The 26588-nt window shown below is 45.3% G+C and overlaps 1 protein-coding gene across 2 annotated transcripts; it reads right to left on the bottom strand.

Moving 5' to 3' along the window:
* Positions 1-1871: 1871 nt before the first annotated feature.
* Positions 1872-25688, bottom strand: si:dkey-119m7.4 (uncharacterized protein LOC560629 homolog). Of its 2 annotated transcripts, none has more exons than XM_061747067.1 (10): positions 25115-25688; positions 23147-23250; positions 20712-20866; positions 19339-19507; positions 18855-18978; positions 15507-15613; positions 7508-7719; positions 7306-7414; positions 4657-4869; positions 1872-2135 (listed from the first exon to the last, which is right to left on the bottom strand). In XM_061747067.1, exons 1-10 carry the CDS (start codon positions 25457-25459, stop codon positions 2054-2056), a joined length of 1620 nt encoding a protein of 539 aa, XP_061603051.1. In that variant the 5' UTR covers positions 25460-25688; the 3' UTR covers positions 1872-2053. The 2 variants fall into 2 exon arrangements, with proteins under 2 accessions (XP_061603051.1, XP_061603052.1); XM_061747068.1 differs by having other exon boundaries at positions 1872-2131.
* Positions 25689-26588: the final 900 nt, after the last annotated feature.

Here is a 26588-nt window from a genome sequence, read left to right as displayed (position 1 = left end):
CTACCACTAACACAACTGGCTTCTCTGATTTCCAACCCGGGAATTTCAGACTAAGCGTGAGGCTTTCAAATGTTTTATAATTGCACTTAGGTTAAATTTTTGTTTGGAGACTGGAGTTATAAATTGCTCCGACTCCTCCGCCTCGGCCAGTGCTTCTAGGAATGTGATTAAATTATGTGATTAAAGTAGCCGGGCGGAGTCGATTCATTCAAACTAACATACTCTTCCTCCTGTAACCATGTTTCTGTTAAGCAGAAAATATCACTCCTGCTCTCTGTAATTAGATCATTTACTAACTGACTTGGAGCTTAACGATCGTATATTTAGTAGTCCGTATCTAATTTTTTCGGTCTCTAATTGGTACCAAATGCGCATTGGTTTTAATTTTTACAAGATTATTTTGGTTAACGCCTCTATAACGCTGCACCTGGTAAACTTTTGGAGGGCGGGGAACTGCAAACAATTCTATTTTGCTAGGCACCTGGTTAGAGTTACCAGTTACATAATGCAATCCTACAGTTTTATTGGCAGGCGTTGGTCCTCGGGAAGCAGAAGAGAAGTGTGTTAAACTACAGCTCTGCATCCTGGCCTGGACCCTGCGATGTCAGGGAGAGGGTCTAATAAAACAGGCCAAATTACTAGAGACAAGAGCAGCACCATCCCGGGTGGGATGAATGCCGTCTCTTCTAATCAGACCGGGCTTTCCCCAGAACGTTTCCCAATTGTCAATAAAATCCACGTTGTTTTCTGAACACCACCGATACAGCCAGCGACGGAGCGAGAGCATGCGACTAAACATGTCATCGCTGGTCAGATTGGGGAGGGGGCTAGAGAAACCTACAGAGTCCGACATGCTTTTGGCGTAGTTACACACCGAGACAATATTCATTTTAGTGACTTCCGACTGGCGTAGACGGGAGTCATTAGCGCCGACATTTATGATAACTTTACCAAATTTAAGATTACTCTTTGCCAGCAGCTTCAAATTTGCTTCTATGTCGCCTGCTCTGGCCCCCGCGATGCACCTAACTATGGTCGCTGGAGTCGGCCTCACATGCCGGACTATGGAGTCTCCAACCACCAGGGTCGGCTTCTCAACGGGTGTGTTGCTGAGTGGGGAAAATCGGTTAGACACATGAAGCAGGTGGTGGTGTTCCATGAGCCCTTTAGGACTATGCTTCCTCCGAACCGTCACCCACCGGCCCTGACTGGCCGGCTGCTCGGGAGCTGCAGGGGAGCTGCTAACAGCTGCTACAGGCCGGTCCGCCGCTAACTTAGCCTGGCTAGCTGATGAGTCTACCAGATGGATGGATGGATGGATGGATGGATGGATGGATGGATGGATGGATGGATGGATGGATGGATGGATGGATGGGTGGATGGATGGATGTATGGATGGATGGATGGATGGATGGATGGATGGATGGGTGGATGGATGGATGGATGGAAGGGTAGGTGGATGGATGGGTAGGTGGATGGACGGATGGATGGATGGATGGATGGGTGGATGGATGGACGGATGGATGGATGGATGGGTGGATGGATGGATGGATGGATGGAAGGGTAGGTGGATGGATGGATGGGTGGATGGATGGATCGATGGGTGGATGGATGGATGGGTGGATAGGTGGATGGATGGATGGATGGATGGATGGGTGGATGGATGGATGGATGGATGGGTGGATGGATGGATGGATGGATGGGTGGATGGATGGATGGATGGATGGATGGGTGGATGGATGGATGGATGGGTGGACATTCAGACTGCACATAGAACATTTTACAAATATTTGTACCATGATTTGTTCTTAATATAAAATTCAGTTTTATTCCAATATCAAAAATATATAGTTGAAAATAACACACTGGAATAAAAGTAACCATTTCATTGAAAACAAAGCCAGAGTCAAAAAGCTTTCAGGCTAACTGCTGAGTGCAGGTAACCTGCGTAGACCCATAAAAGCCAAGTCCAACTGAGACTTCCACTGGAAGCAAAGACTCGTCTCGGGAAAAATACTGAGTCCTATGTTCTGGCCGACTCCGGCGCCGAGCCTTAATCCGTCCCGGCACCGCCCACGGTTACGTTGGTCAGAGGAGCGTCAGACAGGCCTTTCTTCACTCCGCCGTCCTCCTTGCTGATACATGACAAGAAGAAACAGAATCAGCATATTATTTCAAAGACAACCTGAATAAATGTGACTCATCAAACATCCTGTCTTTAACACGGTTGTTGGGAATAAAACAAATTCACTCTTTCTCTTTTGAAGAGTCCGCTCCAGAGGCAGATGATCAGAGCGGGGCTTTCTGCCCTGAGGGCCACCAGCTGATACTTTCCCTCAGAACTTTATCCAAAACTGCTGATTTAAGCTTACTGAGGTGAAAGGCTTGGGTTGGCCATCAAAAAGGAGAAGGTGAAACATCTATCACAGACTACGATTACATGCAGTCAAAATTGGGGTTATTGCTAATATTCCGGTTACTGAAACATTGGGAATTTTCCGTTTACATGGTAATTAATCATTCGGGATATCTGGATCAAACCAGCGACGCACGGAGAAAGTGATGACGCAATTCGTGTCATTTCCGCTTCTTCTTCCTGTATCCAAATTCAAAACAAATGCTGCTTTGCGCAACTTTTCGCTCACCTTTTTGTAAATTTCGTTCTCCCGGTACTTTCTGCCGTCTACAAATGCAGAAATGTTCATATCCTTCATTACATTTATGAAGTGATTAGTCTCCTCCTGGTCTTGGTTTCTCCGTGTTTATAAGAACTTCCTGGACTCAAAAGACCAGGATTCCTTGTGAACAGAGCATGTGCAGAAAACAGATTCATGTTCCGTTTGATGGAGATATTCCGTTTGGCGTTTACATGACCCAATATTCAGGTTTTAAAAGGAGTAACCCAGGGCTCATGTTCGGGTTTTAAAAAACCCGAATATGAGCGAACTTGGGTTTTTCAAAGGGGTTATTGGTGTTTACATGGCCGTGCAAATTCGGGTTATTGCCAATATTCAGGTTTTAAAAGGGTTATTGATGCATGGAAACGCAGTCACTGCTTTAGACAGGCGTAAAACTCAGCTGTGGGAGGAGGACGATAGGACGATAGGACGATAGGACGATAAGGGGACCATGGACCTCAACTGTGCATCTGGTTTGGGAGTGGGAAGAAGAGTCTGAAGATCTTGACCCAGTTGATCCGAGATTTGGTGTCTCTGGGTACTGGAAGTCTGGTCGTTAATGATTTCTAATAGTCTCCCCATGTTCCCCATAACCCCGACTTCTCTGCCCGGCGTGCATCTTGGAAAACGTTTGGTGGTGTTGGTCCACTGCATTCTTAGGGCCTGATTTACTAAGATCCTAAATAAAGAGTACTAAATTGCGTGTGCACTGAAAAAGTTTGCACGTGCTGTTGTTGTGTGTTTTGCGGGTGATCAACTAAGAATGCTTGCGCAATTGATAACAGGTGCAAACCGCAGTATTTAAATGAGGTGTTGCGTGTCTTACGCATTGCGCCATGGAGAGTCTGGATGGAAAGCAGCATAGTCGCAAGCGCAAAATTAAATTTGACGAGTTAGAGTTGGAGATATTAGTGGAAAAGGCAAATTGTTGTGCCGTATTCAGCACCCCTGCCGTGAAAAGCACCCCCTCGTCGACATATATTACCCACAGATCTCTTATTCACGAGTAAATGTCAAAAAGGACTAAATGCTCATGTTTAATTTACTACAAATGACAACGTACACACAATGACAAAAATTATATTCTCATTCCGTGTCACGTTCTGTTTAGCGTCCAGTTTTGTGTTAATGATTCATGTTTAAATGCGCTCATGGATTCCACAATACCGGTAGTCATACTTTCCCACAATCACAGTCACAGATAACAAAAATCGGGTAAATGGTTATTGATGTCATTAATTAATAGCCTGCTTACTGTGTTGTCTTCCATAATATTTGTAAATATATATAATATTTAATATAACTCCTAAGTATGTGTTTCTGTGAGTGTGTATGAGGGGGTGCTTTTCACGGCAGGGGTGCTGAATACGGCACAACACCATAATAACAGCAGCCATCGGTGCGTAATGCTGGGCAGATTAGCACCTTCCTTTCGAACGTATTAAATACAGACACAATCACAATCCCCGCAATTACTTTCGGGCTTGGTAAATCTCATTGCGTGTGGTGAATGAACGTATTTGCATTTTCCCCTCCCAGTATTTAGCGATTTCTGGCGGGTACGCCCCATATTGATTATTCATCAGGGCAAAAGTACTAAATGAACAGCGTGTGCTATTTTGCTCATTTGAGAGGCGTAGTCCTCCTTGCACGCTGTTAGTAGATCAGCTTGCACATTGGTTTGCGGGTGATGTCAAGTTTGCACACGTTTTTACGCACGCAAACCTTTAGTAAATCAGGCCCTTATTGTCTTGCGGGTATTTGATTTGATTTTCATTCCTAGCGTTCATCATTTGCTCAGAACACTTGCAGTCAAGATGAGAGCAACCTAAACTTTCTCTGTTCTGCTCAGCTCAAACAACGCATTCTGTTGTTGCGCATTGTTGTGCGGTATTCGTGCATAAATGAGATGTTGGCAGGATTATATCGTACAGTTTTGGGTTGACAGCACACAAATGATAGATTATTGGATTCCCACCTGAGGCGGACTCCTTCGACGTCTTCGATGGTGTCGGGGAGGGGCTTGTTGGCCGTCTCGGGCAGCATCAGGGTGAGTGCCGACCCCAGTAGGGGGCAGAGGCCACAGAGAACCATGGGAGCGTGGGAACTGACGCTCCTCAACAGGTACATCATGGGAGCCAGGACTCCCCCGAAACGAGCGCACATGGAGCTGATACCAATCCCGTTTTGTCTGTAAATGAGAGCGAGAGGACAAGGACTTGTCAAGGGCCGTGTAGCCCCGTTCACAAACCAGCAGCTCTCGGTGCTGTGTGAAACGCAACAAATACATTACACAAGTAGGGATGGGCGGTATGGACTAAAAAATGTTTCATGATAATTCTAGCATTTATCCCGATAACGGTAAAAATGGCGATTTGGAGCCAAAACACTGCTCTAAAAGATACTAAATACTACTAAACTTCTTTCTTTCTTTCTTTCTTTCTTTCTTTCTTTCTTTCTTTCTTTCTTTCTTTCTTTCTTTCTTTCTTTCTTTCTTTCTTTCTTTCTTTCTTTCTGGCTCCTTCCTTCCTTCCTTCCTTCCTTCCTTCCTTCCTTCCTACCTTCCTTCCTTCCTTCCTTCCTTCCTTCCTGCTTTCCTTCCTTCCTTCCTTCCTTCCTTCCTTCCTTCCTTCCTTCCTTCCTTCCTTCCTTCCTTCCTTCCTTCCTTCCTTCCTTCACGTACGTTGTGCGTCGATTTAATGCAGAACCATAAATCAACTTTACAAAAAAACGTCATCAACGGGAATTTATCGTTTTTACTGTGAGATGACAAATTCTTACCGTGGGGAATTTTTTTAACGGTATATCGTAAATGGTAAAATATCGCCCATTCCTATACACAAGACGTCCATCACATTCGTCTTCCAGACGTTTGACTCTCATGAGTTTTAATGACTCACTGAAATTCCTCCACGTTCCTTAAATGCTTTAACGATGTTTCACGGTAGAAGGCGGCTCGTGCAAGTCCTTTCAACCTGTCTTTGAAGGACCTGGTTTCTACATGTGTCAACGATCGTCTCACACGTGAGAAACCCTCGGGCCGTCTCTGCTGCCAAACTATTACATGTCATTCCAGTCACTTGTTTATGCTTCTCTTTCGCCTCCTTACGAACACTGAGTCAGTTCATAGCAGCTCATTTTAGTGTTTTAGACCAAAATATAAAAATGGAACAAATGAAAATAAATTTATGAGGAACAAAACACAACATCTCAAGTGTGCAAATAAAAAAAAGTTAAAAAAAAACCTGAGAACTACTGTGCATTTTCCTTGTTTTTCTCCTTTATTTCTTTATACGTATGCGACAGCTACATTGGTCAGTGGTCTGCTGTACGGACCGGAGGGCTGCTCCGTCCCTTCAGAAGCATGATGCTGGAAGTGTTTGAGTGCTTTAAAAAGTAAATAGTGTGCCACGTCTGGCTTCCTGAGCCAGCTGGCTGCGAAGGCATCGCGTTTCACTTACATCATAATCGCTGCTGGCTGCGTTTCAAACGACCCAGTTACAAAATTCAGATGACATAACCCGCTGCGCGGTCAATCCGGGGTCACTGGTTACAGCAGCTTTTATTGTGGTAAAACTGGCTTTTCGGATGCACATTGCTAATTGCGAAATCCTGGTTCACCCCTTTTCTCACCTCCTGCATCGACTACTGCAGCGCCCTCCTCACCGGACTCCCCACCAAACTCATTAACAGACTCATTCAACTTCACTAGCTGCCGGTACAACACTGCATCCACTACAAAAACCTCCTCCTCACTTACAAAGCTCTCCACCATCTTGGCCCTACTTACCTCTCTGACCTCCTCCAAGTATACAGGCCCCCCCCCCCCCCGCACCCTCTGCTCAAACTCTTCACCCATGGGTGCCCGAGCCTTCAGCTGCTCGGCACCCAGACTATGGAACTCCCTCCCCCCAGACATAAGACTTTCAGACTCCATAGTAACCTTTGTCGAAGAATAATATAAAATCCAGTTGAGAAGTCCGCTGTGGTGTAGTGAGTTTTATTCAGTAAGCCGGCGGTGAGCAGACCTACACAGAGCGTTTATGGGTCGGTGTGCTGACCAAGAATGGTTTGAAATCAGTACTTTTATACAGTAAGTTCAAAGCACAAAAGGCAGGAATAAACAATCCTAAAGGTGAGAGACAAAAGGCAATTTACAGTCAGATGTGATCTCTGGCCAAATGCGGCATTTGGCATGACTGTCACTAAGTTGTAAATTACCCCATAGGGTGTTCTCGTGATTCAAGTCTGTGGCCAAATGAGTTGGTATTAACATATCAGTCAGTCAGGAACTTCATTATATGGCATTCCCGTGGTTCAAGTCTGTGTTGAAGCTAGTTCAAAGGTGTCGGCCCTGCAGGGGGAAGGAAGCTGGAGTTTCACGTCAGCCACGGTGTCACAACGCCTCATCACCTTCAAATCCAAACTCAAAACTCACCTTTTCAAACTGGCCTACTCCCTCTGACTGTAAACTGTCCCTGTGGCTATAACATTGGTTGATGTTGTTTGGTTTTAATAATGCTCGATGTTGTTATTTTATGCTTGTATTTTATGCTTTTATTCTTTGTAAGGTGACCTTGGGTGATTTGAGAGGCGCCGCCAAATAAAATGTATTATTAACATTTACCTGATGACTGTGGGGAACACTTCAGCTGAGTAGACGTAGATGATGGACAGAGAGGCTGTGATTCCGAACTTCCCCACCATGGCCAGGACCGTTCTGATGATGGACAGGTCTGTGGGGGGGACGGCCAGGGACATCATCAGTCAGCCCCCCAAACCCGCAGGATGAAGCTGACGGGGACGAGAAGGTCCCTGGGGGTACGTACCCTGGGGGATGAAGATGGTCAGCAGGCAGGCAGAGCCTCCCACCGCCAGGAACGCCAGCTGGGAGATCTTGCGGGAGCGGTTGAGGGTGAACAGGGTGATGGTGCGTGCCGGCATCTCCACCAAGCCGAAGATCATCTGGGTCAAGTAGATGTTCATCCCAAAGTCGGAGATGTTGAGCGACAGGCCGTAGTAGACCAGGACGTTAACAAACCTGAAACGTTTGGGAGGCGTTAAAAACGTCATAAGCTTTGATTGAATTCTCTGAGGGTTAAAAGAAAGGAGTGTGAAATGTTTCAGTTAAGATAAAAGCTCCTCCTACGAGCCAGTCTGCACTGCTCTGATCTCAGCAGCTGCTTTTAGGTACAAACTGTAAACAGAAGCGTCATCTCACTCAGAGTCGGCCTGGAGCCTCTGGCCCCCGGACCCTGACCCCTGGACCCTGGGGTAAATGGGGGGAACGGGCAAGCCAGGAGGCTGCTTGGACCACAGCCAATTCAATTCAATTCAATTTTATTTATATAGCGTCTAAAACAACAAAAGTTGTCTCCAGACGCTTTCCAGAGACCCAGAACATAAACCCCAGAGCAGTTATTACATAAACAATGGCAGGTAAAAACTCCCATAATGGGAGAAAAACCTTAAGCCAAACAGTGGCAAGAAAAACTCCCCTTTAGGAGGAAGAAACCTGGACCTGGACCTGGACCTGGACCTGGACCTGGACCTGGACCAGGACCTGGACCAGGACCAGGACCAGGACCAGGACCTGGACCTAGACCAGGACCAGGACCAGGCTCATAAGGGGGGACCCTCCTGCCGAGGGCCAGACTGGGGAGTCGGGGACGTCAGCAGCAGCACAGCAGGCAGGTGGAAGCAGCAACGGGATGACCGGGGGTGGGGACCGCAGGCAGGTGGAAGCAGCAGCGGGATGACCGGGGGTGGGGACCGCAGGCAGGTGGAAGGAGCAACGGGATGACCAGGGGTGGGGACCGCAGGCAGGTGGAAGCAGCAGCGGGATGACCGGGGGTGGGGACCGCAGGCAGGTGGAAGCACCAACGGGATGACCGGGGGTGGGGACCGCAGGCAGGTGAAAGGAGCAACGGGATGACCAGGGGTGGGGACAGCAGGCAGGTGGAAGGAGCAACGGGATGACCGGGGGTGGGGACCGCAGGCAAGTGGAAGGAGCAACGGGATGACCGGGGGTGGGGACCGCAGGCCAGCAAGCAGCTCCCAAAGCTCCGGCCCAATCAGCAGCCCCAGGTTAGGTTCAGGGTCGGGGAAAGGTTGAGAAGGGGCAGGGCCAGGGAGAGGAGTCTTGACGGACAAACCTCTCCCCCGCCTGACCGGGCCGTTACCCTGCCCCTCTCACTCCCACGCTGCAGGTTCCGGTGTTGTGCATTCAGAGATGCTCTTCGCACCCACTAACCAAGAGTTTACTAGCGCTACCTCGTATTCATTCTGGTCACATTTGTCCATACAATACTTTGGTTGTTGCTACGGAAACGACATTTGAGACAAGTTCTGCTGGGGGGTGAAACCTGGCCCCGTGGATCCCGGACCAAGCTGCACTGGGACCTCTGACAAGCCGATGCAGTTCTAGTTCTGCACCGCCGGCCGGGCCAGAGGCCGTACACCAGCACCTGCAGCTGTTTGAGGCCGAACCACAGATGGTCGCCGCCGTCACTCAATTATTGACACCACAGCAAATCAGATTCTCTGTGAAATATGATTGATGGAGCCGACGACAGCTGGACAGCCATCAATTAAAAGACCACTCTGCTACCTGTGCATAGATTTATGGCCTTACGTGCCCCCAGTACTGGAGTTGAGGGGGTATGAGGGGGGATGGCATCCCCCCCTGAAATAAAAACGGTCCAAATCATCCCCCCCTGAAATAAAAACGGTCCAAATCATCCCCCCTGAAATAAATACTGTCCAAATCCCCCCCCCCCCCCTGTAAAACTGCCATCCCTCCTTTCCATCCCTTATGTCATTTCATCAATGAATGTGGTTTTACTGCTATTTCAACATTTAGAGTCATCACCAGAAAAATAACACCAGAAATAACTTATTTGACAATTTTCACCTGTTTCAAGTAAATTGTCACTTGAAATAAGTAGAAAAATCTGCCAGTGGGATCAGATTTATCTCCTCATTACAAGCAAAAAACTGGCAGATTTTTCTACTTATTTCAAGTGGAAATCTACTTGAAACAGGTGAAAATTGTTATTTTTTCCAGTGATGAGTCTTGTTTTAAGTGCAATGAGATTTTTTTTACTAAAATGAGACATTTTAACTAGAAATAAGACAAATATTCTTGTTAAGATTTTGAGTTTTTGCAGTGATCCATTTTACTTATCCTGTGAAGGACAGAGTCATATTGATAAGTTCAGAAAAGTGTTTTTTATTGTTGTGTTTTGATGTATTTGATGTAAGCCCAGTGGATATTTAAAGCTTACAGAAGGCTGCATTTAACTGCTGCTATGTCATTCCTGCAGTATTTCTGCAGGTGTTTTGGTCACTGCTATTATTTGTAATATATTATATTATTTGTAATCAGCACAAATTATCTGTCCCCATATGATCAAATCCACCATCCCCCCTGATTTCCTTTTACAGCTCGAGTACTGTGTATGCTTTATACCTAATATGAACAAGTGGTGCCACAAAAAAAAAATAAATAAATTGTGGGTGGGGCCTGCTGCCTCAGGGGCCCCATTGGGCCCCGGGCCGGGGGGTGTACCGCCCCCCCTGAAGCCCCGCCCCTGGTGTGCATTATCTCCACCAGTCTGAGGGTGTTGTGTCTTCAGTGCCTGGCCTGAGGCCGTGACAGCCGGCTCGTCCCCTGTCGTTCCCCACACGGCCACCGGGGGGCGCCGGCCCACGCTCAGCGGGCCTTTCATAATCCTGCCGCCTCCACAAATTAACAGAACTCCTCTGTCTCGTGATAAGTAGTGCAGAATATTCAGGAGCTCGGTTTCTCTCTGTCATGTAAAGCCAGCAGAGCGGTTTGACTCCAAACCAAGTTCACTTGAGTCGATAAAGACGTCAGTTACACAACTTTTACAGTCTGAGGAGCAGCAGACCGGTTCTGGATGCACAAAGACACAGCCAGCCCCTGGATCTGTTCACCAACTGCATTCCATTAAATATCCAGCAGTCATTTACAATCACAAAAGGCTGTTTGGCTCTACAGCTTCATCCGTTTGTGTGTGTCGATGGTTTGTGATGATAGGGTTAGGTGCTTGTTAAACGTGCTGGAGGATCACAATAATCACCTTTATGGCCATTGTCACTGCTATGTCTATGTAAACAGGGCACTCCCAGAGTCAGGGGGGCGGCTGGAGCCCCGCTCATCCCAGGTGAGAGGCAGGGGTCACCTGGACTGATCGCCAATTCCCTTTTGTTCCCATGAAAATAATCCCTTGAGTTTCCACGGGCAGAGCAAAGATTTACAAAGATGGTGAAGAGGAAAGGGGACTGGGGAAGCTTCCAGACGAGCAGGAATGTGGGGAAGCCACAGAGCTGCCACAGCCCGGCCATGCCGTTTTACACCGGAGCCAGAACGCAGATCGCTGCTGTTTGGGTTTGTCCCTGCAGAACTCTGGAGGAGTCATAGAGGGCCGAGGCCGCGGTGCGGCGCACCGGCCCAGGTGGGCGGCTGTTTTTCCACCATCTGGACAGTCACTTTGCTTGATAAGAGTGAGATCTAACAGAACAGAACAGGGGTCGTCAACCCAACTCTTTAGCGCCGCCCTAGTGGCTCCCTGGAGCTTTTTCAAAAATGTTTGACCTTTTTTTTCCTTTTTTTCCTTTTTATCTTCTTTTTTCCTCTTTTTTCCTTTTTTCTTCTTTTTTTTCCCTTTTTTTCTCTTTTTTTCTTCCCTTTTCCTTTCCCTTTTAATCTCGACATTTCAACTTTTTTAATGAAATTTTGTCTATTTCCTCGACATTTGACCTTTTTTCTCAACATTTCGACTTTTTCTCAAGATTTTACTTCTACATTAATCTTGACATTTCAACTTTTTTCTTGACATTTCAACTTTTTTCTCAACATTTTGACTTTTTTCTTGACATTTCGACTTTTTTCTCACGATTGTACTTCAACATTAATCTTGACATTTCAACTTTTTTCTTGACATTTCGACTTTTTTCTCAACATTTCGACTTTTATCTCGACATTTCGACATACGTGCATAATGAAAAAAAAATCTTCCTCCTCTAAAATATTATTTTATTTTTCTCCTGCCTGGCCCTAATACTCTTCCATAGATTTGCGTAACAAAAAGAGTCACGTGGAAAAACATTAGCAGCTACATTTGCAGCCGAGGACCCAATTATAACTAATATAGAAACATGCAGCATGTGTTGCCTTCATTCTAAGGCTGATACAAGACTTTTTGCGGCTCCAGACATATTTGTTTTTTGGTCCAATATGGCTCCTTCAACATTTGGGGTTGCCGACCCCTGGAATAGAAGAAAAAAGGCTGGACTGCTCCAAAGGCCTCCTCGTGAGGGACTGTTTCTGCTTTCTGCAGTCTCTGCAGGAAAAGTCACAGTTGCAGTTGTTTTCCAGCGGCCGCGGGCTCCGAGGCCTCTCTGGTATTCGGTTAATGGACAGCTTGTTAACGTGACCCTGGAGCCAGAGGAGGGGCTGCGCTCAGGGAAGCCGGAGTGAGAAAAATTCATCATTCAGCTGTCGGCTCACACTCGTTGGACGTGTCCGTCAGCTTTAACTGTGACCTGCAGCAACTGCTGCGTCCGGGGGGGGGGGGGACGAATAGGATCCGGAGAGCAGCAGGCCGGAGGACGGTTCCTACTGTTCCTACTGTGACTGTGAGCTCGTCTACATAAGTTATTCACAGCTACACTCTGTTCATTCAGCAAAGCAACCTGTAAGAGAGGAGCTCTGCTACAGGGGAAGCTTTGTCCTGCGTTTTCAATTCTGTCTGAATCTATTTAGATGAAAAAATAAATCCAGAAAAGGTGCCGAAGTGCAGGAAGACTGCATTCAGATTCTGGGCCTGCCCCCTTATTCAACCATATTGGCAAGAGTTTACTGAAGAATTACAGACAATTTTCGGACTAAAACTTGAGATTTCCTTTATTGCATTGTATCTGGGTAAAATCCCAGATGGACTTATGGCCAACTAGCTCTATAAAGTGCTCTTGGTTGCGAGCAAGCAGGCCGTAACACGGAAACGGCTGCAGACAAATCTGCCATCAAAGGACGACTGGACCATAATAGTTGAGGATATACGTTGCATGGAAAAACTGACCTTCTCCCTAAGATTACAGGCTGAGCAGCAGAGCCGTCCGGGAGATTTGCGAGGCCCTGTGCGAAATGGCCGGGGGGGTCGGCCCGCAAGATTTTGGGGTGTTTCGGGTCAGATCGGGTGTCTATATGCGCAATTTTAACTCTCCAATTAGCAAAATACTGGATACCTTCCCCTGCCTCATCATCATTTGACTTGCCTCGACGCGGGGCCCCACGGCTGCTTGAGACCCGGTCGGATCGGTGATTTTTCTAACAAATTTATCAAACAAGCCTTTCAGAGAGGCAATAAACTCTTCCATTTTCTTTAGTTTTTTTCTTTTTTCATCCCCTGATGGAAATTTCCTGATTCTGTCTCGTTCTCTCGACATTGTGTGACAGTTTGTTCCAACTCCACCGTCTGGATCAGACTAGCTTGTGTCTGCGCTCGGTCTGACGCAGTTGTATTGAACAACATACACAACATACACAACATACAACATACAACATACACATACACATCATTGCACATATATTTATTGATACGCACAGACTAGTACACATTTAGGTCTGTAATGGAACGTGACTGTTGATATTTATAAGGGAAAAAAGGAAAAAAAAAAAAAAAAAAACACGGTTCGCACACCCCTTGCCGCTGCTGAGAAGTATATAAAATACTGGGAAAGGTGAACTTTATATTCTGTGGAATATAACTCATTGACTGTGTGAATGTAAAATTTTGAAAGAAATTTTGAAGAAAAAGTATGTCGCTCTTTTGTTGTCACCAGTTGCCATGGTGAATCCTTGTATCAGCGCTCTACTGATGATGGCTTTTTATTTCCCTCACGCACAAGCTTAACTCCAGGTGAAACTACTTAGAGTTGAGGAAATTACCTCAAATCCGCTGTTCTGGAACCGAAAACTCAGAGTTTCCGATCTCAGAGTAGATCAACTAAGAGTTCAGGATTAGACTCAGAGTTTGTTGAACCTGCTTTGTGAAACGGACCCCTGTTGTAGTGACCGGTTATGAAGCGTTTTTCTTTTGAAGATGGTTTCTTGTTTTATATCGTTTTGTGCTTTGCATCGGTTCTCTATTTGCAGCGCGTTTGATGATTTGTCTTTGTTTTTTGCAGCACGTTTTTTCATTTGCACCACGTTCCTCTTTTTGTACCTCGTTTTGAGTTTGTGAATTTGAATCGTTTCTGTACTTGAAGCCGTTTTCCTTAACTGAGACGCATTAGGCCGTTGCAATGCGTTTGGCCGTTGCAGTGCGTTTGGCCCTTGACGGCCACCGTAGTTTTCTTTATTTTTATTAATGTATGCCCTAAGTCAACTTGTTTGTTCTCTTATTTTATTTTTATTTATTTATTTATTTTTTTACTTCCTTTATTGTTGCAAAAAACTTGAAATCACCAATAAAGAGAAAGTTGCAAAAAAAAAGACTGCATTCAGATGCAAAACCAGTAAAAAATGTCAGGAGATAGAAAATGTGAGTCTTCAGACAGTTAACAGGAGCCCCAGGCTGTATCTGAGGAATGGCTTGACAGATCAGGGTGATTGACAGTTCTGTGGCCTCCTCACAGCCTCGTCTGTGTACGTGTTGAGGCTTCGGAGAGTTTTTCATTGCTGCAGCCGTTTCTGCAGGATTCACTGATGTCATTCACTCCGACTCTGATCGTCAATCATCTCCTGAAGTTTTTTTGACTGTGTCTTCAGCTTCTGCAGGGGCCTCTCTCGCATGTAGTCTGGATCACACTTCTTCTTACGCGATGAAAGGAACAAAAGTGCTAATGTTTACGCCGTCAGGGTCAAAGACAGTTGTGAAACTGACACGTTACCACGAGGTGTGTAATAAATATTGACGAGTTCAAGAGTTAAGAAGAGCAGCGTTCAGGCAGCATGTTGCTGCAGGAGACTTGGCACGTCGGCCTCACGGATCCCCTCTCCTGTTTTCTGTTTTCTCTTTGTCCGCTTGAATTATTCACGCTGGTGAACTGCCATAGTTTCTTTCTTTCTTTAACTGCCATAGTCTGTCTTCTTTGTTTTTCCTCTTACAGATCTCAAAGCTTTTCTCGTTTCAGACTAGCAGCGGATGTCACCCCTCATCCTACATGATGACCCCTTCACATGAAAATCTTTAAAAAAAATGTGTGTATATATATATATATATATATATATATATATATATATATATATATATATATATATATATATGTATATATATCCATCCATCCATCCATTATCTATACCCGCTTTATCCCTTGCGGGGTCACGGGGGTCTGCTGGAGCCTATCCCAGCTCATTTCAGGTGAGAATATATACATACCGTATATATATATATATATATATATATATATATATATATATATATATATATATATATATATATATATATATATATATATACTGTATATGTATATATATATATATATATATATATATATATATATATATATATATATATATATATATATATATGTATATATATACATATATACTGTATATATATATATTTATATTACGGAAGAGTATTAAAGCCATGCAGGAGAAAAAATATTTGAGAGGGGAAGATCTTTTTTATTGTGCACTTCGAGGAAAAAGTCGAAATGTCGAGAAAGAAAGTCGAAATGTCGAGATTAAAGGTCATATTTTTGGAGGCTCGGAGGCGCCGTCATGCGCCACGTTTGATTAGATTGGACTCAGCTCACCCAAATAAACGCTGAAATGAGAGTTCTGTTGGCACTCACCAGAGATAAAAGACGATCAGAGACTGCTTCCTCATCGTCGGCGTTCGAACAAGGTCAAGGAAGGAGTAGCTGCTCCTCAGCGGCGCCTTCTCCTCTGCGTTGTGAATCTGTTGACACAGAGAGAGACGCTGAGCAGGCAGCGCTCGCAGCAGACTGATAACTTGAGCTGCTCAGAGGTTTTGCATGACCAAGTTATGTCTGTTATCAAGGACCCTTATGCAAAGCGACAGCGGCTGTGTGTGACGGGTCATCGGCTTCTTCCACGGAACCAAACTGTCTGTATTTCTGGAGTGTTTAGCCATGGACTGGTGGATGCCTTGCAGCAGATCACCTGCTCTTGACCGCACGTCTTCAGAGATCTCCTTCAAGCGCACTTCAAACGTTTGAGGGCCCTTTATCAACCAAGTAGGTTTAGAACAAACATTTATTAACTGGATTCCAGGTGTGCAAATGACTGACTCCAATTAACCTTCATTAAAGTCATTAGTCTGCGGGTTCACTTGCTTCTTCCTCCAGCTATGTGAATGTTTAATGGTTGGGTTCAGCAGAGAAACGAGGAATTAGAAGTGTTGATGTGTTATCAGCTGAAGCGCTGTAATGAGATAATGGTTCAGGGCCGAAAACCTTTCATGACACCACAGTGGAGGGAAAGTTTTGTTTCTGTCGAGATAAGGATGAGTAAAACCAGGGGAAAAGCCCAGTTTGAGCTTTTTTTCAGTTATGTGAGAGGGTTGGCTGACGTGCGCAGACGTGAACACACCAGCAAAGATTCGGGGTAGGGTCGGTCTAGGGCAGGTAAGGCCTATCCCTAACCCTAACCATAAACCTAACCCTAACCCTAACCCAACCCTAACCATAACCATAACCCTAACCCTAACCCTAACCCTAACCCTAACCCTAACCCAACCCTAACCATAACCCTAGCCTAACCTTTAGTAGAGGTTACTCTAGAAGGTTCCTCCGAAACATCAAGAATTCCACACTGGCCTCCCTTAGTAGAGGTTACTCTAAAAGGTTCCTCCGAAACATCAAGAATTCCACACCGGCCTCCCTTCGTCCCAGTCGCTCCATTCCTCCCCCACTTGACCCCCCACCCACATCACCTTCCCTCCCATCCTTCTCAGTTTATTCTCCGGCCCAGGTCTCCAGACCTTCCTCACCAGACCCCTGTCCTACCCCCCAACCTGACCCTTCTCCCCACCCTTACCCTTACCCTCTATCCCCTCCCCCATCGCCCCCCCTAACCCTAACCCTCTGCCCTCTTCCCCATCCCCCCATCCTAACCCTAACTCTTATCCTAACCCTAACCCTATACCCCCTTTCCCACTCCCCCGCCCTAACCCCAACCCTCTACCCCTACCTCTCCACCCTAACCCCGACCCTAACCCTCACCCCGACCCTTACCCTGATCCTAACCCTAACTTTCTACCCCCTTCTCCCCCTCTCCCTCCTAACCCTTACCCCTACCCTAACCCTAACCCTCTACCCACTTCCCCATCTCTCCCCCCTAACCCTAAACCCCCTCCAACTCATCTCATCCCGTTTGTTTCCACCTTCTCTCACCAAGTCACCCAATTACACAGGATTATCAAACGCAACTTTTTTATTACACAATCTCTCCACCCCATCCTCCACCACACCAGACCCATATCTGCATTTAAGAAAAACCGGAACATTCAAGATATCTTAGTCCGATCACTGTTTTCCAACAATAAACCAACCCCTCCTCTCCCCAACAGTCACTTTTACAAACTTAGGAAATTTATATACTGTACAACCCCTACACAAATAAGAAACATCCCATTCTAGGTTCCCCTTCCCATCAGACCACCAACGCAGTTTATGCCATCACCTGCACACTATGCAATAAAATATACATTGGAGAGAAAAAACATTCAATTCATACACGACTCACATAAAATTTATACAACATTGGGAAGGGCCATCTGAACACCCACCTGGTACAGCACTTTCAATCTCATCCCACAAACCACCTTTCAATAACCGGTCTGGAACAGAATGACCATTGGACGGACGGACAGAGGAGGAGGGCGGAGAGGATCTGGATCCATAGGCTGGGGACTGCTGCACCGGGGGGCTTAAATGATGAATGATCTACCTAAAAGCTCAACCCTGCCCCCCGTGGCGATTGCCCCCTACTGGTCTTCTGGGTCTGGGTCCCCTCCCCCTCCAATAATTTTTTTTTTCTCCTCCCTTGTAAATATACAACCTGGGTATGTCACCTTAGGGGAAAATCAACCGATAGTGTGAGTTTGATGTATCTTACTAACTTGCCTGTCTTATTTATTGCAGCACTTTTTACAGCACTTACCTTTTTTAGCATTTATTTCTATTCCCTTGGTTGGTTTTTTTCCCCCCTCCTGGTACCACCCCCCCCCCCCCCCCCCCCCCCCCCCCTCCACCCCCACCCCCGGTCCTAAAAGGAACAAACACACGCCCATCCAAGATACAACTCCCTATTTTTTCCTTTTTTTCCTTTTCTTTTTCTTTTTCTTTTCCTTTTCCTTTTCTTTTTTCCTTTTTTTTCTCTTCTCTCTTCCCTCAACAAAAAATATTCAATAAAAAGATACAATTTTTGCTTGTTTATATTTATTTTTTTATTTTTGGTTGGTCCCAGGTTTAAGAGGCTTCTTCAGCCTGGCCTCCAAGAAAACCTCACAAACTCCAACCTTTACTCCAACCTGCAGTTTGAGAAGCCGGAATTTCTGCCCTTAAAAACGCTGTCATTTCTGTAAAAGGTGCTTTGTGTTGTGCAGAGCTGGAAACCCGTCATCCGGGAGGACCGGGTGTTCTGCCAATTTCTGCTACCTGCCGAGAAAAATGCTACTTTGTGGTTCTGCGCATGCGCACAGTCGATTTTCAAAGTTTGATTGCCAAGTCAATCATTTCTTGCACCATGTAGAATTGATAATATGGGATGTTGAGTATTTGATCCTTCAAAATACACTACCCATGACATGAATTGCCTTACACTTTGTGAACATTATACGATAAAGAGGAAAAAAATTCTATCGCTTTATTTGATATTCATTCAGTCATTGGCCTTTATTTAACCAGGCAGGTCATTAATAACATTCTTATTTACAATGACGGCCTGGCAAGCGATAAGGACCACTTCGGGGGGAAAAGGAAGTGGGCCATGGAGTAAAACACAGAAAAAAACAAAACACAGAAATTGTAGCTCTACGAAGGTAGACAACCATTAGGCAAAGCAGCAAAAAATGGCAGAACACCGGGTCTCTTCGTTGGGACAGTTCTTAGTATGTTTCATTATGGTTATCTCAGAAGTTGAGACGGAAGTAAAACAATCCAAAGACACACACTCACCTGACACATCTCCAGCTCTTTGCCGATGGGCTTTCCGTTCATCTGCGCTGCCTTCAGGATCACTTCCCAAGCCTCCTCCTTCCTGTCATTGGCCATCAACCAGCGAGCGGATTTCGGCAAGACCCTGAAAATGCAGAGAGCTCAGGTGTCAATTTTAAAAACAAATGTTTGAAACGGGCTTCAGGACATGCTTTGATTGCCCTCCTTTCATAAAAAAAGACACCTTCAGTGGAAGAAAGACAATATAAATCTTTTTGTGTGTCAGGACTCTGGTCATAAATAACATCCAAGTCAATCTGCACATTCTCCCATGAAGATGACGCATGTGAAAGGAATTTTGGTTCAGTCGAAGTCCCGGATTCACAAGAACACCAAGACTGAAGTAGTCTGCTTCTTAGTTTTTCTTCAACAATACTGTCAAAGTCCCTCTTGAGAATATCAAGGGCTCTGTTTTTCTTATCCCGGCATGCAACTGCCCACTCACCAGATGTAGACGAAGAAGAGAAATCCAGGCGCTGATATAGCCAGCTGCAGCTTCCGCCAGTCTCTGATGAGGTATGCCAACCCGGCCAGGATAATGTATCCGAAGCCGAAGAAGTAGTCGGTGATGATCCCGGCCAGCATGCGCTGCTTTAATCCTGTCCATTCGGTGCCTGGGAAGCACAGAAATGTAAAGAAAAAGCTAGGAATGGGAACTGATAAGATTTTTCCAATTCCGATTCCATTTTCGATTCTGTTTAACAATTCGATTCTTTATCGATTCTCATTTTGGAAAAAAGGGGAACAAACAGGTCGATTAGCATCAACTTTGTTTTATATCTTTGAACAAAAAATTACAAGTGAGGTCAACAGTGAGGTCTTAAGCTTGAGTTATGGTTCTGCGTCAAAACAACGCCATGCCTACGCCGTCACCGTGACGCCGTCGTGAACCTTCGGACTTCTCCGTCACTCCATTTCTCTGCGGTGCAGTTCCCCCCGTGACCGCTAATTCGCGATCTTTTCCTGAATGGTTTATCCGACCTTTTCCGGTCACAGTGAATCAAGAGATAAGGACAACTATTGTGCAAAAAACAAAAAAACAAAAAAAAAAAATCACACATACACGAAGAAAAGAGCGCTGAAAGTTCACGACTGCTTTAAACCGGAAACCGAAAATGTGTTGCTACCAAGCAAACCAATCACAGCCCTCTCGTCTGCGTCTGGTCTGCATCGCCTCGACGCGTAGTTTCCGGGAGGTGCACGTCAGTGACGGCGTCAGTGATGGCGTGTGGTACGCGTCAACGCGTACCACACGCCGTAGGCACGGCGTCGTTTTGACGCAGAACCAGAACTCAAGCTTTAAGAGGTCCCCAGCCTTGGGCTCCTCCATGATGCCCAAGGCTGGGGCACCATGGTGTGCATACACAGCATGCAACTTATTGCATGCTGTGTATGCAAATGCTTTTGCTTGTTGCTAGTGTTTCCTCCCTTTGTTGAAATGTCCACACTGCAAGTATTGCAAGTCGCCCTGTTGTCATCCTTTTTGGTAAAATGTAACCAAAGTTTCGAGCGTTTATGCCGCTTTGTCGCCATGTTTTCCTGCTGGGCGCGAATGGCGTAACTACGCAACGTGCGTGGTGATGTCATTTGCACCTACTGGAATTGATAAGGGAATCGTTAGCAAAAAAGGCAAACGATTCCAAGGAATTGAAACACTGGGAACCGGTTCTCAACAAGAACCGAGTTTCGATCCCCATCCCTAGAAACAGCAGACAAGAGCTACTCTGCTTAATTATACCAGTGCAATAACTCTCACTTATCTCGCCTGGAAACTCTCTCCGTAAAGAAGAAGTATCGTACCTTCTGCAGGGCACTCACCTAGGACGAAGGCGTTCATGATAATAGCAGAGATGGACGTCCCCACCATGAAGCGAAGGGCAGTGTAAACATAGAAATTTGGGGCGAAAGCAGCAGCGACCCCGAACGTGGCCTGGATGGCCAGACCGATGAGGATGATGACCCTACGGCCGTACCTGGCAACACAGGAAGAGGACCCGTCTCAGGATTTGCTCACAGGAATAACCTCCAACTGGCAGTAGCACACTAAACTAAGTTCCGGGGAGCTTCCAGAAACTTTCCGTGGAAAGTTAAACTCGAGAATTTGGGGAAAATCACAGTTTGGAACATTTCCATCGGAACCAACAGGAATATATGGAGCTCACTACTTAGCACCCAGGTCCTAAGTAGACATCCTTGCCATCTTTGAGGTCTCGCCTGGTTTGGATCTTTACCAAGACTGTCCAGAACTTTCCTGTCTCAATAAAACCTTGACGGTGTGACGTGGCAGCGATGATGGTGAGGAGATCCTCGGATCTCTTCACCACACTGAATTAGTTTCTCATTCTTTGGGTCACGAGCATGAATGCTGCTGCAGACTCTGGCTCTGGACCGAAACCCTGATGCCACAAACTCGTGCACAGAAATAACCCTAACTAACCAGCCGGGGTGTTTGTGTTTACACTGGACGCAGGGCTGGAATCAGTAGATGAGCTCTCTTCCAACAGAATGTCAGAATGTCATACATTCTGGATTCATTACAAATCAACTGAAATATTGCAAGGCTTTTATTATTTTAATAATACCAGAATATTCTATTTTTTTTAGATAGAATATTTGAGTTTTCTTAAGCTGTAAGCCATGATCAGCAATATTAAAATAATAAAAGGCAATATTTCAGTTGATTTGTAATGAATCCAGAATGTATGACATTTTTGTTTTTGTAATTGCATTACAGAAAATCACAATATTCTAATTTTCTGAGACAGTCCTGTATTTTAACTATTATTTAACCAACTTGTGTTTTTTTTCTAAAGTATTTCTTGTTTAACTGTCTGAAGTGTAGCAGAGAGGGAATGCCACCGGATAAGCCCTCTGAGGTTTCTGACCTCTGCAGCACATTTTCTTTTATCTTGTTTTTTTTTTTACATTTTTTTTATTTTCTCTAAACGCATTCCATTGTATTTCTTTCTTTTTCAATATTCAAATTCTTTCTTTCTTTTCTTCTTTAAAAAATAAATAAATCAAATCAAATACAAAGGGTTGTGAATCCAGCCCAAACAATCATCTGCTCCCTCTCTTGCACAACGACCACGGTATTAAAAAGGGAAAACCGATCACAAAAGGCAGACACTTCTCCCCCCGGACTCTCTCTGTTTGCACCGTCGCCCTCAGGTAGATGGTACAGAGCAATAAAAACAAGAACAACCTGTTTTAGAGACAGTTTGTATCCTACAGCTGTAACAAAAAACTCAATCTACTCAAAAACGAACTAACTGATATAAGGGATTGTGTGCATGTGTAGGGCTGGGTGGTTTCAGAAGAACTGAGTAGAACTTTGATAGAATCAAGCAACAATGCTGCTGTGGCCTGGAGCTTTAAGATGCTATCTCTTCTCCTTCGGGGTGGGGGGGGTTATATAGCTGATTCCCCTTTAAAGGACCGTTGACTCCCAAATATCACCGTGAATTCCCGCACGTTTCTGTTAAACCCCCACAAGGAGCGTGTAGCACCCTATAATGTAATAATTTCCTGAAAATGTAATAACATTTGCACTTAACTCCATCGAAAATGTAATAAAATCCAATCATGTAATAACTTCACCAATAATGTAATAAAATATCCTGACTGATATTGTAATAACTTCCATCCATCCATTATCTATACCTGCTTTATCCTTTGCAGGGTCACGGGGGTCTGCTGGAGCCTATCCCGGCTCATCGTAATAACATTTTTACCGATAATGTAATACCTTATTACATTATTGGGAATTTATTACATTTTCAGGTGGGTCTTTTTTATTTTTCCAAAACGGATAATGTAATACTTGACAAATAATGATATATATATATATATATATGTTCATTTTCAGTCCAGAGTTCTACATTTTGTGTTTTAATAATCTAAGAATGTTATATACAATAGATTTGAAACACCAGAATGACTACTGGGTTAAATTGCAGACATTATTGGTAAAAATGTTATTACAATATCCGTCAGGATATTTTTTACATTATTCGTCAAGTTATTACATTATTGGATTTTATTACATTTTCGATTGAGTTAAGTGCAAATTTCATTACAGTTTCAGGCATTACTACATTATAGGAAATTATTACATTATAGGGTGAAATTATTACATTATAGGAAATTATTACATTATAGGGTGAAATTATTACATTATAGGAAATCCTTACATTATAGGCTGCTACCGAGCGTCCACAGACGGACGGGTCCCGTCCGTCCCACACACTTACTTATCTGCCAAGTGTCCGAACACGACGGCTCCGACGAGGAGGCCGAACATGTAGATGGAGGAGCCCACGTTGTTCAGCGTGGCGTCGTCACAAACCAGGTCCCACTGTGGAGGAGGAACGGCAGTTAGTCAGACACTAACGGGGAAAAACGTGCGCCCTGGCAGGTGCACAGCTACGGAGCCCCTAAGGGACACAGATTTTTTTTTTTTTAATAATGAGTTTTACGCGCGCGCGTGAAACCTTTATGTGAGCACGTAAAGTTGTTTACTTGCAAGCAAATTGGTAATGTCCTTATAATGAAGTCCCAGGTTAAATTATAGCTCAGCTAAATCCTGTAATGTAATTTCCATTCATAAACAGAGCAGGGCGCAACTGGAGGGTCTTCTGTTCCAGCAATACTCCCATGTACTTGTTTTTATGCGCTCACGTAGAACAACTTTTAGGCGCTCACTTATAAGTTTTGCGAGAGCGCGTGAAACTTTTTAGTGACTGCATAAACGTTTTACGTGCTCACTTAAAGGTTTCACGCCCGCGCGTAAAACTCATTATATATATAAAAAAAATCCGTGTCCCTTTATGGGCTCCGTACGCAGCAGTGGCGGAGGCAGAAATATTTTTTGGGGGTGGGCCAGGACAAAAAATGGGTTGCAAGATAACCACTTTTGTGATGCTAGCTGTCATATCCTCAAAAAGTATGATTTTTTAAGTTTTTATAGTTTTAGAGTTTTCAAATTCGCTTGTTTCATTCAAAGAAGCCTACATGGTCTAGCTCCGCCACCTCTGAGGGAATTTATAAAAAAAAAGGTCTGGCAAAGGCATGAACACCAGGACGGAGACAGAGGAGATTGAATTTCCCTGCAGGCGACTGCGTTGGGCAGGAATGTTCTGTCCATCTTGGGGGGAATATTGGAATAGTCTTCCTACCACTATTAGAGACAGCACCACTTTACCCTCGTTTAAAGCAAAACTTAAAATATGGCTGAAGGAAAACCAAAGTTGTGAACATTAATTGCTAATTTAGTTGTTTTAGTTTTTTTTCCTTTTCTCTCTCTGTCGTGACCCGTCACTGAAGTGCAATAGGGCAAATGTGCAATATGCATCAGCACTTTATAGATCTGACAATTAAAGCACTTTAAGAAGCAATAACACTTTAAATCTCTTGCACATAAGCACTTAGCACTTTAAATGTGACGGTCACTCACTGGTATTAATTGTAACATGTTTTTATTTCTTATTGATTTTATCTAGCTTAGTCCTGTTTTTAAATGTTGTCTTTCGTTGCTATATCTCGTCTTCCTTGTTTGCTGGTGTCTGATTCTACGTTTTATGTTTGGCATTGATTTGCCACAGGGATGAAGGGTGGAAATTAGCCTATGGCTGTAACCATGCATGTTTACACTTGTGTTCATTAACATGTACAGTCCCTGTCATCAAATAAATACATTGAATTGAATTGAATTGAACCCTTGGTGGAAAATAAGAGACCATGTCTGAAAGATAAAGTTCGGCTGAGAACACCCTCATATTTGTGACTTCTTGACCTTCCCGTCCGCGCGATGCCCCGCTGATGAACCTGCAGGACTGCGGAAGGTTCTGCAGCGACGGAGACCTGCACATCTCTCCATTATGTGCTTGTTAACCTTCACATTGTGATACATTTACTGCAGACCTGCAGCCTGTTCCCCCAGTTAAGGTGTTCTCAGTTTCCAGCCTGTGGATGCTTCTCAGCTCACGTAACGGATCTGACGGCTCACGTGCCACAAGCACTCCCTGCCAGGAGATTGAGAGGATGCCTGCGCTGCGGGAGGAGTCCTAGTATCAGCCGTCAGCTCATTCAGCTCAGAGATCAGTCCAGACCACGCTCGTAAAACTGCTAAATTGCATTCCACGGCTGCAGGAAGCCATCCTGTTGGGCACACCAGGGGAACTCGTACGAGTTCCTGAGAGAGGCTGCTGGCGTTCACTCACCTCTGTTACTATGGTGCTCTGAAACGTCTCCTGGCTGTACTCCCAGCCCCCCTGGCAGCCCGCCGTCGCTCCTACGTCCTCAGGGTCGGCGCTGCGGTTCATGGAGGCGTAGCAGGACAGGTCTGGACGCCCGTCGGCGCCCGTCAGGACGCTAAAGTTCAGAGGGGCCGGAGTGGCTGCAGAGGGCCGTGCCGAGCGGCACAGGTGAGGGGGAACGGCACCGGTGAACACTGAGACCAGCATGTGGAACGCCAGGAAGATCTGAGGCACACAGATCCACACATACAGGATCTTCTGGAACTTCCCAAAGCCTCCAATGACACAGAGAATCTCATCAAAATTCATTTCTGTAGCTGCTTGGAGATGCAGGTTTAAAAGGTGCTTCTTTTTTTTCTGTTAATGATTTGGTCTGACACAAGAGGTCCAAAAGTGCTGAAATCAAACTGCTGTAAATGCACAGGCAGAGGCAGGCAGAGGCAGGCGGAGGTAGGCGGAGAGCAGGGCGCCGGGCAGCAGTCAAATATCTGTCATAAAAGGCCCCAGTTTACTGTCTGAGCTGGCCAGATGCTTAACAGTCCTCATTCAGGAGCAGTCACACCTGCGCTGGGCGACCTGCAGATATTTCTGGTGAAGCGTGTGGCTGTCGGAGGGTGATTTAACCTTGCAGTGATGGGAGTGAACCTTCGGCAGGAGGGAGGGTTCTGCCGGCTGTGGGATGGGAGGAGTCACGGTGGTGATGGTAGAACCTCTTCCATCCCTCCAGCCCCACTCAAGAAGTTTCATAAGATCAAATTAGGTAACTTATTTTGACCGTAAAAGTGGAATTGTTGCGGTCGAACTGATGAGACAAGCATGCCCCGTTTAGGGGGAGGGGAGGAGGAGAAGGAATGCTAAACCACCTTTACGCTGACAGAAACTCATGCTCATGTTCTTGCATCTCCTGCAAAAAACACACAGGCATCGTGTGACTGTCGCAGCCCATCTAGGATTTCAGCTGTCCAACTTGTTCGATTGTTCTCCGCAGGACTGAAAGACACACATTCCTACTTGTATTATCTTGTATTATTCTGCTACTTCTGAACGCCATGTGAGGGCGGGAGTCCGAGCTGGTGCCACAAAAGGAAGTGGAGGGACATCAGAGAGAGAAACCGGGGTCGTCTCCAGCTCTCTGTCTCCACGACCTTTATCAGATCCTCTCTGGAGGTTTGTTGCCCAGTGTGAACACCGAGAGGATCCTCTCTCTGGGTAATCCTCGTGGCCACGGCGGGACGCTGCCGTCAAAGCCGGTCATAAAAGTGGAGCAGAGCCCGTGAGGGTAATCTGAGAGCTCTGGCATTCTTTGATCAGGCGTGGAGCTCCGGCTTTTGAGTCTCGGCTTTGTTTCTGAGACAATTCTTGAACTCCTTCTCAACGGGATTGAATTGCTAATGCAATAAACACAACGAGCAACGAGTGACATGTGAAGAAGTGTTTC

The sequence above is a fragment of the Cololabis saira genome, chromosome 18, assembly GCF_033807715.1.
Source record: "Cololabis saira isolate AMF1-May2022 chromosome 18, fColSai1.1, whole genome shotgun sequence".
NCBI lineage: Eukaryota > Metazoa > Chordata > Actinopteri > Beloniformes > Belonidae > Cololabis > Cololabis saira.
Note: the sequence above shows the minus strand (reverse complement) of the source record. Positions and strands in the feature narration are given on the sequence as shown.

Coding starts and splice junctions, on each gene's coding strand:
- si:dkey-119m7.4 (XM_061747067.1), bottom strand. CDS start 25,459: ATGAATTTTGATGAGATTCTCTGTGTCATTGGAGGCTTTGGGAAGTTC. Junction 7,720..15,506: donor CTGATCGTCTTTTATCTCTG/GTGAGTGCCAAC, acceptor CAAACGTTTCAG/GTTTGTTAACGTCCTGGTCT. Junction 4,870..7,305: donor GTGTTCCCCACAGTCATCAG/GTAAATGTTAAT, acceptor TCTCATTTACAG/ACAAAACGGGATTGGTATCA.